Source organism: Salvia miltiorrhiza, chromosome 2 (assembly GCF_028751815.1).
Source record: "Salvia miltiorrhiza cultivar Shanhuang (shh) chromosome 2, IMPLAD_Smil_shh, whole genome shotgun sequence".
Lineage (NCBI taxonomy): Eukaryota > Viridiplantae > Streptophyta > Magnoliopsida > Lamiales > Lamiaceae > Salvia > Salvia miltiorrhiza.
Genome location: NC_080388.1, coordinates 52,519,227 through 52,533,896, shown reverse-complemented (window position 1 = coordinate 52,533,896; position 14,670 = coordinate 52,519,227). Strand labels below are relative to the sequence as shown.

At 36.9% G+C, this 14,670-nt stretch overlaps 1 protein-coding gene across 1 annotated transcript; it reads right to left on the bottom strand.

Moving 5' to 3' along the window:
* LOC131010146 (beta-amyrin 6-beta-monooxygenase-like) lies at positions 1–2,130 on the bottom strand. Its single transcript, XM_057937561.1, has 3 exons — positions 759–2,130; positions 506–693; positions 1–427 (listed from the first exon to the last, which is right to left on the bottom strand). Exons 1-3 carry the CDS (start codon positions 1,675–1,677, stop codon positions 128–130), a joined length of 1,407 nt encoding a protein of 468 aa, XP_057793544.1. The 5' UTR covers positions 1,678–2,130; the 3' UTR covers positions 1–127.
* Positions 2,131–14,670: the final 12,540 nt, after the last annotated feature.

Genomic DNA, 14,670 nt, shown 5'->3' with positions numbered 1-14,670 from the left:
TCAAGAAAATAAATCATCTTGCATAATTCGCTGGATCATAAATACATCATTATTGAACACAATCATGGTACTGATGGAACATGTCGTAGGTAGGCAGGAGCAATGGAAGAAAAGTGAAACACTTGATTTAATTTGGATGAGAGTGGAGGTGAACCGGAAGGCCGCAAGCTGGCATACCCCTAGCATGGAACATGATCTTCTCATTGGGGATAGCCTTTTCAAGTCTGAATCTGGTCACCAGATTATGCATGAACACCAAAATTGCAACCTTAGCATAGTCTTTTCCTGGGCACATTCTCGGTCCTCCTGCAAACGGAATGTACGTGTAAGGCGGCGGTCCGCTCCCCTCAAACCGCGACGGATCAAACTTCTCCGGCTCTGGGAAGTAGTCGGGATTCATGTGGGATGAATAAGGCGTCCAATACATCTACAGTGATGGGTAAAGTGAGCAATAACGAATAAATGCATGAGAAATTGACCATAATTAATGTGTATATATGCGCACCTTATATCCTTTAGGAATGGTGTAACCAGCATATGTGAAGTCAGTTATGGCTTCCTTGAATCCCCCTATGGCAGGTGGCAATAGTCTGAGTGATTCCCGCGCAACGTTCCATGAGTACTTCATCTTCTCCACATCCTCCCATGTCAGCAGCTCGTCGGGGCCTTTGGATTTCGCAATCTCCATTTGCTCTGTGAGAAACAGAGGAATCACAACAATGGTAATCTATCGAGGGAGAGATGATCCGATTCTTTACCTCTGAGAACCTGCTCGTAAATGTGTGGAAGCCCAGAGAGAAAATAGAGGACAGCCGTGAGTCCAGAGGCGGTGGAGTCGTAGCTAGCCACAAGGAGAGCAAGAATGAAGTTGGCAACCATGGCATCATATCCCTCATCTTCATCACTCAAAAGCAGCATCTTGGAAAACATGTCTCGCCCCTCGCCTTGGCCCTTCTCCCTCAGCTCCTTCCTCCTCTCCTTCACCATCCTCATCAGCTCAGACCGCACCACTTTGCCGGCTCTAACAGCGCGGCTGAAGGCCGTTCCAGGTAAGTTTATGGGCATGGCTACCATCCCCGCGCTCAACACACTAATGGGCTCCATCAACTTTTCGAGAAGCTCCGGAGCCACCACATCCGTAAACAGCTTAAACGCCAACTCGAAGGAGTACTTCTTGGACAACGAAACCATCTTCACCACTGAATCAGGCCTCGCCAGCAACCGCCGCGCCGCCGCGTCCATAACCGGAATGTATTGCCTCAACGCGTCCGGCTTGCCCAGGTCGTAGTTGCGGAATATGGCAGCCGGGTTTTTGTCGTTGTTCGCTGCAAACACCGGCAACAGCGCCTTCCACAGCGACGGAGTGAACCATGAGGATACGAGCTTGTTCTCGTTGGTGAAGACAAACTTGTTGCCTTGCGCGCCGCAAAATACCGCCGCTTCCTGTCCGAAGATGGAGGTTTTGAATATCTGGGCAGCAGAGTGTTTTTGGATCCTGTGTTTGAAAAATCTCTGGCAGCCTATTAGGTTGAAAGCCAGATTTTCCCTCAGCCAACTGTTGGAGCCGGGAGGCAGGTTTTTCCGATCACCGGCGCCCTTCTTGTGGAGAAACGAGATGAGATATAGAGAGAGGGGAAGAAGTAGAAGACAGAGAAGATATGGCATGAAGCTCTCCATTCTTGTTTCAGGACTGCTACGGTTACTAGAGAATATAAGTGAGAGAGATAAATAAGTATAGATGTCTTTTAATGATGCTTTTAATTTACATCTTTCTCGAGTGTTTTTTTTTTTCAATCCCCACAAAAAGGAAAATTATCTTACTATTAACTAATTAAGTTGCATTGCTAATGAGGACTAGTTCAAGTAGCAAAGTTGAGTCATTTAAAGACTCTCACTTGTGAGAAAGTTTGGGTTCAATTAGTGGTCTCATCTGCATGTGGATAGTTTTTTCACCTTTACGTGATGTAGAAGTTCCGCCTGCGTGTGGGTTGTTTATTTGATTATATATTAGATGCATCTTGTTATTTTAAAAAAAAATTCCACCTAGATATGAGTTGCTTATTTAATTATATATTAGATGTCTCTTGTAATTCTAAAAAAAAGTTGCATTTTTCGCTTTCATGATTTCTTGAGTTCAATGCGATCAAATAATGATTAAGAAATCAGTAATTAAAATTTAAAATTATTAATAAATTTAATTAAATAAAATGGAATGGGCCCTTGTTTTAAAGTACCTCCTAATGCTCCCAAGACCACCTCAAATCGAATATTTATGACATTTTATTTTTCAACTCGTATGATAGCCCACCACAGATGACCGCAATTTATATATGAGAGCATATGCATAATTTGCACATTACTTTCTTTTTTATATTTGAAGTAAAATCTAAATCTTTGTAAGAATCACGAGGGAGATTTGTTAGTTTAGCCCGCCAAAGATGATCGCAATGAACGTATGAGGTCATATGCAGCTATTAGATATGAATATAACGAATAATATAACATATTGTTTCAATAATTGTAGTATTCATATGCGATCAAATAATGATTAAGAAATCAGTAATTGAAATTTATATTCATATAATATTTTACAGTAATTTATCACTTCTTTTGTCACATTATAAATGTCACTAGATCTTTCATTACAAATGTTTCATTTCGTTGGTAAATAATTAAGGGACTTAAATTCATAAACTAATTATACATTTCTTAATCTTCGTGCTCAAAAGTAATGAGACATTTCTAATGGAATGAATGAAGTATATTATTTTGTTAAATTTGTGTTATTTTTATCTCATTTCTCTTTCTTAGTTAATTTTCAATAATGAATTTGAGTCAATCCTCAAGTTAAAGTAAAAATTATGAACTATTAATAATGAAAAATAGCTTATTTGTTTACAAGATGAAATATTTTTTTTAAATGCATAAAGGTAGATTTTTATATGCTTTCGATGTCCTTATTGTTTAATTAATGGAATGCAAAAAAATATTTATTATAGCAAATGACCGAGTTCTAAACTTGAACCCATTAACATTCTACTTGGACATAAAATTGAATTGTACGAAATGCTCAAAAAACATTGGCTAAAGGGATCCTCCGCCAAACTCCCATGCAAATACTTTCAGACGTCATACTTCAACAAATTCAACTTCTCAAATCCTAGATCCGACCATGTTCATAAGTATATTTTGCAAGTTACTTTCTTTTCAATTTGAAGGAAAATATTGAAAGAAATTTAGTGCCTAAATTTACTACAAAGATGACACCTGGAAGAGCTAGATCCGGAGGTCTCCAGCAAGGATTTCGTTGATTTCGAGTTCCGCCTCGAGATCCGATGGCAATGCTTCCTGCCAATGAGCTTTTCGTTGACGAAAAAATTGTGCCGTTGCAGCTCTCCTCCATCCGGCACTCGATGACGTTAGTTCCGGTGTTTTCTGTAGGTGGCTTCTTGTCGGAAGGAAAGCTGCGCGGTAGAGCCTCGAGAAAGAGAGATAGAGAGAAATCCACTTTTGGCGCGTGTCTATGCGTGGAAATTTAGGGAAAATGGCGTCAATATGTGTGTGGTTGCATGTGTCTGTGAGGGCGAGAGACAAGGGATGACGACGGTGGCCAGCCACTGCTGTCAGCCGCAGATTTGATGAGGCGACTGTTGGGGCTCGATTTTGAGAGATAGAGTATGTGCGTGTGTCTGGTCTGTGTGTGGGTCACGAGAGAGATGATGCAAGGGAGAAGAAGGTCAGAGGGAGAAGGCGGCCGCCAGTGCTGGTTGCCTCTGTCAGAGAAAGGGGCTGTGGGTGTGTGTACGGCTAGGGCGGCGCGGTGGTGGTCGGAGTTGTGGGTGCGGTGGTCGGAATAGGAAGGAAAGGCCGGTAGGGGGAAGGGGTCGCTGGGCAGAGGAATTAAAAAAAGAAAAAAGAAAAAAAAAGTTAACGGCGAGAAAACGTCCGTTTTCTCGCTGGGTTTAAATGTAGCCTTTTTCATGGACTCTGGGGGTTTATTTGGTCTAAGATCGAGAATGGAGAGTGATACGCTCTAGGGGTGTCCACTTTAGGGTGGATTTGTACCTTAACCCTAGTTTCTATTTTATATTCTAAAATATGTTTTTATTATAAAAATACTTTTTAGTGTATAAAATATGGATAAATCTTGTCCATTAAATCTTGTTTGATCTAATGGCTTCGGATATGCCTAATCTAATTTATACATATTCACGCCTCATTGATAAAAGGTTAAGTACGCATGTAATTGCTCAATTTAATTTCGAATTGTTAGATTTGTTTAATATATCAAATATTTATTTCCATATATCAAATCTTTATTTAACACACGTCTTCCACCTATTAAAATCATTCTAACCTAAACATGTAACAACAAGAAAAAAAAGTAACTCAATTTTTCATATCGACATAGTATAGAAAGGTGGAACACCACTAATCACAATTTTTCTTCGAAGGTGAATATGAATCATTCAAGTGCGTCATGAAATTTCTTCGAAGGTGATGAATATGAATACATGGGAAATTCGTAACAATATTACTTATAATTCGTGACTACATTAAAAATTTCTCCAGTTACAACATTACTTCCAGTTCGAGCATAAATTAAATTCGCAAAGTATTAAATATAATTCGTAACAAAAGTACTTACAATTCATGCATTGATTGAAAATTTTCCGTGTTACATGAAAATATAATTAATAATAAAAGTACTTTTCAATTCGTAACAAAAGAACTTCAGAAAATTCAAAGCATAATTCGTAACAAAATAACTTCAGATTTGTGCATAGAATATAATTCGTAACAAAAGAACTTCAGAAAATTCAGAACATAATTCGTAACAAAAGAACTTCAGACTTCGTCTTTGCCATAGCCAATATCGTTACGAATCGACTCAACCGACGAGAAAATCGCAGAATATGTTTGCTATCTTGAGTTTAATCGCCGGAAGTTTGAAATCATTTTAATTATCTACTCAATCTAAAAATTGGAGATGCAATGGAGGAATGTGTTGGGTGGTATTTAATTTTTCATTCAATTCATACCACCGATAAGATTTGACAAATGGAATAAAAAATCTTTCCATATCTCATTGCGCAAGAATCGGAACAGAGAGAGGAAGCCAAAAGGTCAAAATTCAATCCATTACCTTTTTGCCCTTTCGATCAGATTAATTACGAATCAGTAATGTAAATCAAAAGAATCATCAGAATTATTAACTTTAAATCTGGAGCGTTAATTTTCTAAAGATAGATGGTTGGATCATATATATATATATATATATATATATATATATATATATATATGGTGTGGTTCTGGTAGAACCATGTCCTTAGGTAGTATGTGGTATGCTAAGAACGCGACACGTGACAGAGAACTTTCAAATAAAGCACGCACAGGGGTAAATTCGAAATAAAAATTTTCGGATATTAAAAAAAAAGTTGTTTTTTTATCTAAAAAAAATGCATAACATTGTACACAAAATACATTACATTGTATACACGAATGCATTGCATTTTGCGACAGATCACGTATTTCTTACTGCTGAACCCCTCCCCATCGTCGAATTTTTTTTAATTTTTAAAACAATAATAATTTTTTTGTATAATTTTACATACAAAAATGCATATGTAGGCTTTGACTATTATACGCGGTCCTTTGCCGCAAGAGAAACCCACTGTTATGCCACCTGATTATGCCACAGTGGTAGCGCCCAATAGGGCGCAAAATCCTGATCTCCCTACGCACCGATATCGAGCATTAGACCCTACGAAGCAAGGTGACGTTGTCTCTCTTGTCACGCCCCAGGATTTCTATTGCCAACGGATTGCCGACTTCAATAGTTTGCTCTTATCGGTCGGATAATTCTTCACAAAGAGGATAAACCCCGTCTGACACATGAGCTTAAGGCCGAGTTACAAAAAACGTGGAACATTCCGAATGCATGGCAATTGATCCTTATGGGAAAGGAATACTTCTCCCTAAAATTAAGAAAATTGCTATAGGAAAGCAGATTCAAGAACTCTCGGTTGGTCACTTGCGTCTTCGGGAATGGGTCACAAAGTTTAATCCTTACAAGGAAGCCTCTCCTCTGGCTCAGGTGTGTTACGTTTCTACTACCTTCCTATTGAACTTTGGCATCCCCATGTCATATCGGTGATTGGGCGATATTTGGGACATCCCATACAGATTGATGGATCGTCTGCAGTGCGCGAGTTTGGTCACTTTGCTCGCACATTGGTTGAATTGGATTTGTCTTTACCTCTCCCGAATTTTCTTATGATGAAGGAAGGTAATAGCTCCTGGTACGTGGAATTTAGTTATGAAGCGTTACCTCTTTTCTGTTCGCGTTGCAAAATTACAGGTCACTCAACGGAAAAATGCCATAAATGCAAATCGGTGGTTGAGGCTAGCTCTAAGCCTCCCACTGATAGAGTTAGATTGACTGGAGGTCAACCTCATGCGGTTGGAAATCCGCCCAAGGTGGCGGCTCCGGCTTGGCAGCCTAAAATTAATGATGGTGCAACAGCTAATGGGATTGCGGCTGCCGCGTCTGATATTTTTGAGAATCATTTGGAAGCGTATGCTGCTTCGAATAAAGGGATTCAGGAGCTTGGCAACAACTCTGTGGATCTTGCTAATTCACTGATCGAGCCTTCGGAGAAAGAACCACTTTCAGGCGTAAACACCTGAACAGCTAAGATGTGAGCCTTTCCGGCTCGAACTCTGTGGCTCTTGCGGAGCAGGATCCCTGCGCTATAGTGAGCAGCGAGGGGCAATGTACCCGCGAGACTTCTGATATGCTGGAAAGCTCGATACACCAACAGTAGGCTCGGGAGAAGCCTCAGGTGCAAACTCCTGTTCATGATGAGATCGTTAGTCGTATTACCAGGCTTGAGAAGCAGGTTAGTCAGGGGATGAAAATGCTTGTTGACCAAGCACAGCCTAAGCGTGGACCGGGTCGTCCTAAGAAGGGTATGGAGCGACCGCGCGTGCCTCAGAACTCGGTAGATAGCATAAAAAGTCTCCTCAGAAATGCGGAGGAATTGGGATATAAGCCGAGGGACTTTGTTGTTGATCATAATAACAATAATGCTAGCATGCATGTTATGAATAATATTGCGCATGGATGTTGAACGAATGAGATGGATTTGGATAATTTTCACTCCAACATGGATTTTTATTGTTAGGTTTCTCGGTGACGTGCTGTTGTTTTGATTTAGGCTTTCCTGCGTGTGTTGCTTGGTTTTGTCATTTTTGTTTTACGAACTCTCTTCGAGTCTCGGACCCTTCGTCTGCTCTTTTGTGCTTTCAAGGATTTTTTTTGTTATATATTAAGCCTCAATTTCATCATAAACAAAAATGTATATGTATACAATGTTATGAATTTTTGTAGGGTTAATAGCCGGAAAATACACCAACTATTTTCGGGTTTGCATATTGCACATGACCTTCAAAAATAGCTCCATAATACATGACCTTTTGATTTAGTTGCAATTTGCACCCGGCGAAAGTTCCGACCACTCTCATGTTTGACCGGCGATGACGTGGACATTATTTTAAACTACATGGCATTACGCGTGACATTTTTTACACAGTGGCAAGCCACGCGTTCAAAACGACGTCGTTTTGATAGGGAGAAAAAATAAAAAAATAAAGAAAAATGTCTTCTTCTTCAATCTCCTGCCCGAAGCAGCCCCGCCGCTACGACTTCCTCTCCCGACCATCGAGCATCCGACGCCATCGAAGCAGCCCCGCCGCTGCAACTTCCTCTCCCGACCATCGAGCATCCGAGGCCACCGAAGCAGCCCCGCTCTGACGCCACGCCATCACGACTTTCTTTTCCCCCACGATCTGCCGCTCTCCACCAGATTTGGGGATCGGATCTAGAGTTTTGGGGAAAAAGGGAACTAACCACCTCAAACCACCGCCTCCGTCTCAGATCTAGATATCGATGTTGCGCCTCCTCCTTTCTTCCGATGATAGCGTCTGGATTGGGGATCTAGGGGCGGAGACATGGCCGGTGGCAAAGGGAAGAGGAAGGTAGGAGCTAGGGCACGATAGTGGTGGCGTGAAGCCACAGATTGCGATCGCCGAAATCGAAGGGGTGGCGTCTGGATTGGGGATCTAGGGGCGAAGACATGGCCGGTGGTTGTGTCGTCGCCGGATTTCAGAGGGAGGCGGTGGCCTGAGGTGGTGCGTTGTGTGTGTGAGTTCTCAGGTGTCAGTGTGTGTGCTTGGTCTATGTGTGAGAGACGAGAGAGAGGGAAGTCGGGGGAGGTGAGGCCGGCTGGCTGCTCGCCGGAGCAGAGGAGAGAGGGGGCGCGGCGGGAGCCTTCGGCGAGTCTGGTCGAGAAAGAGAAAGAGGAGTCAGGGGGAGAGGGATGGGCCAGAGAGAGAGAGACAGAGGTCAATGACGTCGTTTGCAGATTTCATGTTTTTTATTTGTTTAAAAAAGCTTGACAAAAACGACGTCGTTTTACTTGATCGCTGGTGCGTCCACGTCTGCAAATTCCGGGAGACACGTCATCTAGAATTTAAGGGATGGTCAACGTATGTGCAAATTGCAACTAAATTAAAAGGTGATGTATTCTGTGGCTATTTTTGAAGGTTATGTGCAATATGCAAATTTGAAAATAGATGGTGTATTTTCCGGCTATTAACCCATTTTTGTATGCAAACTTATACATCAAAAACATGTCAGCTTAAAAAAAATTCAAAAAAAGAAATACTTTCTCCGTCTACAAAATATTTGTCACATTTTGGATGGCACAGATTTTAATAAAATGTGAGAGAAGTTGTTAGTGGAGTGATGGTCCCACTTTAAATGTGAGTGGAGATGTGTGGACCCCACAACTATAAATGGAAGTGAAAAAAAATTCGCAGACAGATCAAAAAGGAAATTTAATATTGAAAATATTTATTTCGATTTTACTCTTGCACGAATTTTGCCTTGGAAAGCCTTGAAAGTCATGTGTCAAATGTCATGATATTGGTACGCCACATGAACAAAATATGTAGTCCAGAATTGGTACTACACCTAAGGCTTGAGTATTACATGATCTGATTCCTATATATATATATATATATATATATATATATATATATATATATATATATATATATATATAAAATAAAATAATCTACATTATCTACTAAATAAAATCCTGAATTTGAAAATATAAATTTTCAACTTTGTATAAAGTGTAATGATAATTGTAGTTGCTAAATAAATTTAAATTATTTGATAATGAAATTAGCATTACACATTATTATTATTATTATTATTATTATTATTATTATTATTATTATTATTATTATTATTATTATTATTATTATTATTATTATTATGCGTCATTATCAATAAATAAGTACACAAACATAAATAAAATATTGTACTCCCTCCGTCCCAACTTTTAGTATCCATCTTTCATTTTTGGATGCCCACATTTTTATATCTATTTATATTTTTAGTAAAAATAGGTGGGACCCTTACTCTATTTTAATTATTTTAATACTCGCATAAAAGGTAAGACCCTTATTCCATTGACAATACATCCAACCACTTTATTAAAACCAGTGTCACTCTCAATTGAATACTAAAAGTTGAGACGGATGGAGTAAAATTTTAATGAAAATGAGAAAATGAAATAAGTTAATATTTAATTTTTTTCTAAATTAGTCGTTTTTAATTCATTTTTTATAATTTTTATACCATATTAAATTTGAGATGTATATTGAATATGTTTTCATGATCAATTTGACGATAATTAAAAAAAAATTAAAATAAAATAACATAATTCATATTAACTACTCAATAAAACCCCGAATTTGAAAACGTAAATGTTGTATTTTTTTTTGAAGTTACAAGAGGTATCTGAACACAATCAATTATGCAAACCACGTGCAGACGGGACCTCAACACCACTCAATGGTGGGAAAACATCACCGCGCGCAGGCTAGCCGCATGTAGACGAGAACGCCCTGCGTATGAGACTACATCATCAAACAATATAATACAACAACAATACATCACCACATAAAGTGGTAAAACATCGCCGCCAAGCAGGATTGAACCCAAGACCTCTCACAAAAGAGAGTCTTTGAGTGCCTCAGCTTTGCCATTAGAGCATGGCCTCATCGGCAAATGTAAATGTTGTATAAAGTGTAATGATAGTTATAGTTGTTAAATAAATTTAAATTATTTGTTAATGAAATTAGCATTACAGATATTATTATTATTATTATTATTATAGAGTATTATGCGACATTATAAATAAATAAATAAATATTTTATATACAAATATAAATAAAAATGTTGTAAATTTTAATGAAAATGAAATAATTAAATATTTTAGAGTTTAAAATTCTCCTTAGTCGTTTTAAATTTATTTTAATGATGTTTATACCATATTAAATTCGAGATGTATATTGAATATGTTTTTATTATCTCTTATTTATTCATGTTAAATTTATCAGTAAAATAAAAAACTCCCTTTTATAAATTACACAAACTTACATTTATCCTATAATCGGTAAATCGAATGTTTTGAATATTTTGATATGCATGAGTGTGAATATGTATGAGTTGTACTCCATTCGTCCACCAATTCGTGTCCTAATTTGTCATTTTGGCATGTCCACCAATTTGTTTCTTACCCATTTTTAGTAACTATTTCTTTAACAAATACTCCCTCCGTCCACGAAATGAGTACCCGTATTTCATTTTTCGTTCGTCCACAAAATGAGTACTCATTTCTATTTTTGGCAAGTATACCCCATCCAACCCTTTAATTAACACTTTCAAAAAGTGGGATCCTTATTCCACTCACACCACACTCAATATATTTCTTAATTTCTTAAAACCCGTGTCATCCGCAAATGGATACTCATTTCGTGAACGGAGTGAGTAAATCATTTTTTTTAAAAGTCGTGTCTTTTTTCCACTCAACAAATAAATAAGAGCATCCGCATCGCTTACACGATAGCGACCTACTCGTGTAAGGCTGCTATCGTGTAAGCCGATGCAACCCTCACTTACACGAGGGCTACACGTTCTATCGTGTAGTCCGATCGACCGTTGAAAATAGACGCGTGTTTTACACGCGCCTTTAAAAAAAATCAAAAATTGAATTTGACTGCCTTGATTGCGCAATTTTTTGACCGTTTTTTTTTTCTTTTTTTTTTCTTTTCTCTTCTTTTTCTTCTCTTTTTCTTCTTCCTCTTTTTATTTTAATGGAATTTTAATTATTAGTAAAATGTGTTATTTAAATTTGAGCAATTAAATTTAAGTGAAAAGCATAAAAATCAAAACTAAAAAAATCATGTAGGCTATCATGTAACCCCAATACAGCCCCTCATAAAGTAAGCTATCATATAAGCTATCATGTAACCCCAATGCGGATGCTCTAATACTCTCTCCGTCCCACTATAAGTGAGACACTTTTTTGGAGCATGAGAATTAAGAAATGTGTATTTTGTGTGTAGGTGAAAAAGTGAAAATGTGTTTAAAGGGTAAAAATTTTAGTCAAAAAAAAAATAGTCTCACTTATGATGAGACAATCAAAATAGAAAGGGTCTTATTTATAATGGGACGAATAAAATAGTATATATTTTTTTAAAAACTCGTACTCTCTTCTCCTAAGACATTAATTGGTGGGCGGATGAAGCAATTAAAAAGAATCATATAATTGCATTTTGGGGTTAGTGTGCTCGAACTTGCATAAAATATTAGTATGTATTTTAGTTCACAAATATTTTATTGGTGTCAGTATTCATTTTTCAAAGCTAGTTAAAATATTTTATTGGTGCCAGTATTCAACTTTTATTTCAAAAAATGCTAATCCTTCAGTTAAGTATCATTTTATTTAATTATTTAATTTATTGGCATAAGTGATAAGGCAAACACGGATGATACTATTCGAGATACGATCCCGGGATGCTCGGATCTCATTCGGAAAAGGGTCCATTTTCCAGCTCACGGAGCAAGCTTTTTAATTTAAGTGGGTATTCTTTAATCGATAAGATTATGACGAGAGAAAAAAAAAGAATTAAAACTTCTTTTACTTTTTTTTTCTCATTTTTTATAATTTTTTTATTACTCCTTCCGTCCCATCGAAAGTGGTGCGTATTCCTTTTTAGGCTGTCCCATCAAAAATGGTGCATTTCCTTTTTTGGTAATAATTTTACATTATAAACAAGGTGGCCCCACACACATTTACACTACAATCTTATTCTCCTTAAATCCCGTGCCCAAAAGAAGTGCACCACTTTGACCTGGACGAAGGGAGTATTATTTTTCATTCATTTTTTTTATGATAATATTATCCTTCTTTAAAGTGAAAATGAGAAATTAAAAATAGTGAAATTCTCTTTTATAGAAGATGAGAGAAATTTTATTCTAAAAAATTGAGGGGAAAAATGGCATTTAAAGAGAATTTTTTTTAGTATCTCTTATTTATTCATGATAAATTTATCAACAAAATAAAAACGAGTTAATTGTTAAAATAGAACCGTAACTTTCAATGTTTTTTTTTTGTGCGATGGATCCCTCCAGATTCTCCTTGGGTGAAGTTGAACACAGATGGTTCTTATGATTCACAAGCGCATTGTGGTGCGGGTGGAGGAATCATACTGACGGCCTTCTGCTTGCTTTCTACAGTCCATGTGTGGCCTCCTCCAGTTTTGAGACTGAGCTAGTTGCGCTGTTTGAGGGTCTTAAGCTAGCTGTCACATTGTCTTCTCATATCTGGGTTGAGCTGGATGCTGCGGCGCTCGTTTTGCTCATGTCTGATGGGCATCACGGTCATGCTAGTATCCGACATTCTATTGCCTGGATTCGACAACTTATTCGACACCGGCAGGTTCGCTTCACTAACATCCATCGCGAGGGAAATCGTCCTGCCGATTTTATGACTAGGCAAAGGCATCAGGCTCAGGCATTGACTACATTTGATTTAGAGTCTGCTCCTCATTGTTTTCTTGCCCTGGTTAGGATGGATTAACTTAGTTATCCTAACTTCAGATTTAAAATATATCATGTGGATAGCTAGTTTTATGTTTTGCTTCTGTTTGATTTTGTCTCATTTGTCTTCGGGATGTAGTCACTTTTGGACCACATCTCTGTATGGGTTTGTTTTGTCTGGTTCTTACTTCTTCCTTTGATCTCTTTAGGGCGTTGTCACTTTTGGGCATGGGATATTGGTTGATGGTTATCTACAGGTTGGGGGTTTGCCTAACCCCTCACCCTTCGGGTGTTTTGAAAAAAAAATAAAAAAATTCAGTGTTTTTAGAAAGATGAATATATGTTACGGAATTTGAAAATGAGGACTATAATTTTTATTTTTTTATATTTACACTCCTATTTCGGGTCCAAAACATATTATTTGGACTTCGGATGACACCTAAAGCCCGTTGTTGACGTGGCGCGCCGTGCCATGTAACCTTTTTGGCAATTTTTTTTCTTTTTTTCGTATTATCAATTTTTAGCACATTTCAGCATAAAATAAAAATAAGATTATATTTTTTCTTTTTCTTTTTTGAAATTACGCCTTTTAAAATTTATTTTTTACACTTAATATTCATGAAAAATTTAATTATTTAACACATCAATTATTTTAATTTGTCTCAACAATATTATAAAGAAATTTGTTCAAATAATATTCGTATTTCAATATAGTGCCCATCCTCTTCTTATTTATTTATTTATTAATTTTTATTTTAGTTAAATAAATTAATTAGTCCTAATTAGAAAATTCTAACTAGAAATAGATAAATTTTAATTAAAATTTTATTTTAGGCTGATATATGCTAAAAAATTGATAATACAAAAAATGAAAAAAAAAATTGACAAAAAGGTGACATGGTACAACCACGTCAAAAACGGGCTTTATACCAAAAGGCCAAATAATTGATTTTGGGCCCGAAATAGGAGTCTAAATATAAAAAATGGAAGTTATAGTTCTCATTTTCAAATTGTGTAAGATATAGTCATTTTTTTGAAAACACTAAAAGTTACGATCTTGTTTTAACAATGAGCTCGAATAAAAATATACTCTAGTTTGAGCTTGACAATGCTTGATTTTATAATTAGTTTGGCAACAAGTTTGTTAATATACTCGCATGCTAACTCCAAAAAAAATCATTTTTATAGTAATTTGTAATAATATATCAATGGTAAATGAGAGCCTTCGATACGTGCTTGCAATTCCGTCGTTTCCATCAAGTTATTCCATAATGGCCTCCTAGTAACTATTGAGTGGAAGCAAACAAACGAGCAAGTCGGGAGGTGCGATTATTAGATTACATTTACTATAAGTTATAAGAAAATAATTGATTTTGATGCAGATTATTTTTTAGCTTAACTCTAAGAAAGGTACGTTTTTGCAAAACAAGTAAAGGAACCATGCAAAGTGCATGCTCGATCCCTTTACAAATACTGAATAATTGTGGTCATATGTGGTGGGCTATCATACATGTAGGAGCATTTTGGAGTTGGTGTTCTCTTAATTGCACCAAATATTGTATACTATATTGTAAGAGAAATATTGGTGTGCTGTGATTTAAACATGTCTATTTTGCTATGAATGGAAAAATAATGTTTATTACTGCAGTAATTTATAAAATATTTTATATATGCGGAAACCTGAATAAGCATGAATATGAGTCCGGCCA

Excerpts from the sequence above, each read along its gene's own strand:
- LOC131010146 (XM_057937561.1), bottom strand. The coding sequence starts at position 1,677 with ATGGAGAGCTTCATGCCATATCTTCTCTGTCTTCTACTTCTTCCCCTC. Across the intron at positions 694-758 it reads TTACGAGCAGGTTCTCAGAG|AGCAAATGGAGATTGCGAAA; the intron begins GTAAAGAATCGG and ends TGTTTCTCACAG. Across the intron at positions 428-505 it reads CCATTCCTAAAGGATATAAG|ATGTATTGGACGCCTTATTC; the intron begins GTGCGCATATAT and ends CCATCACTGTAG.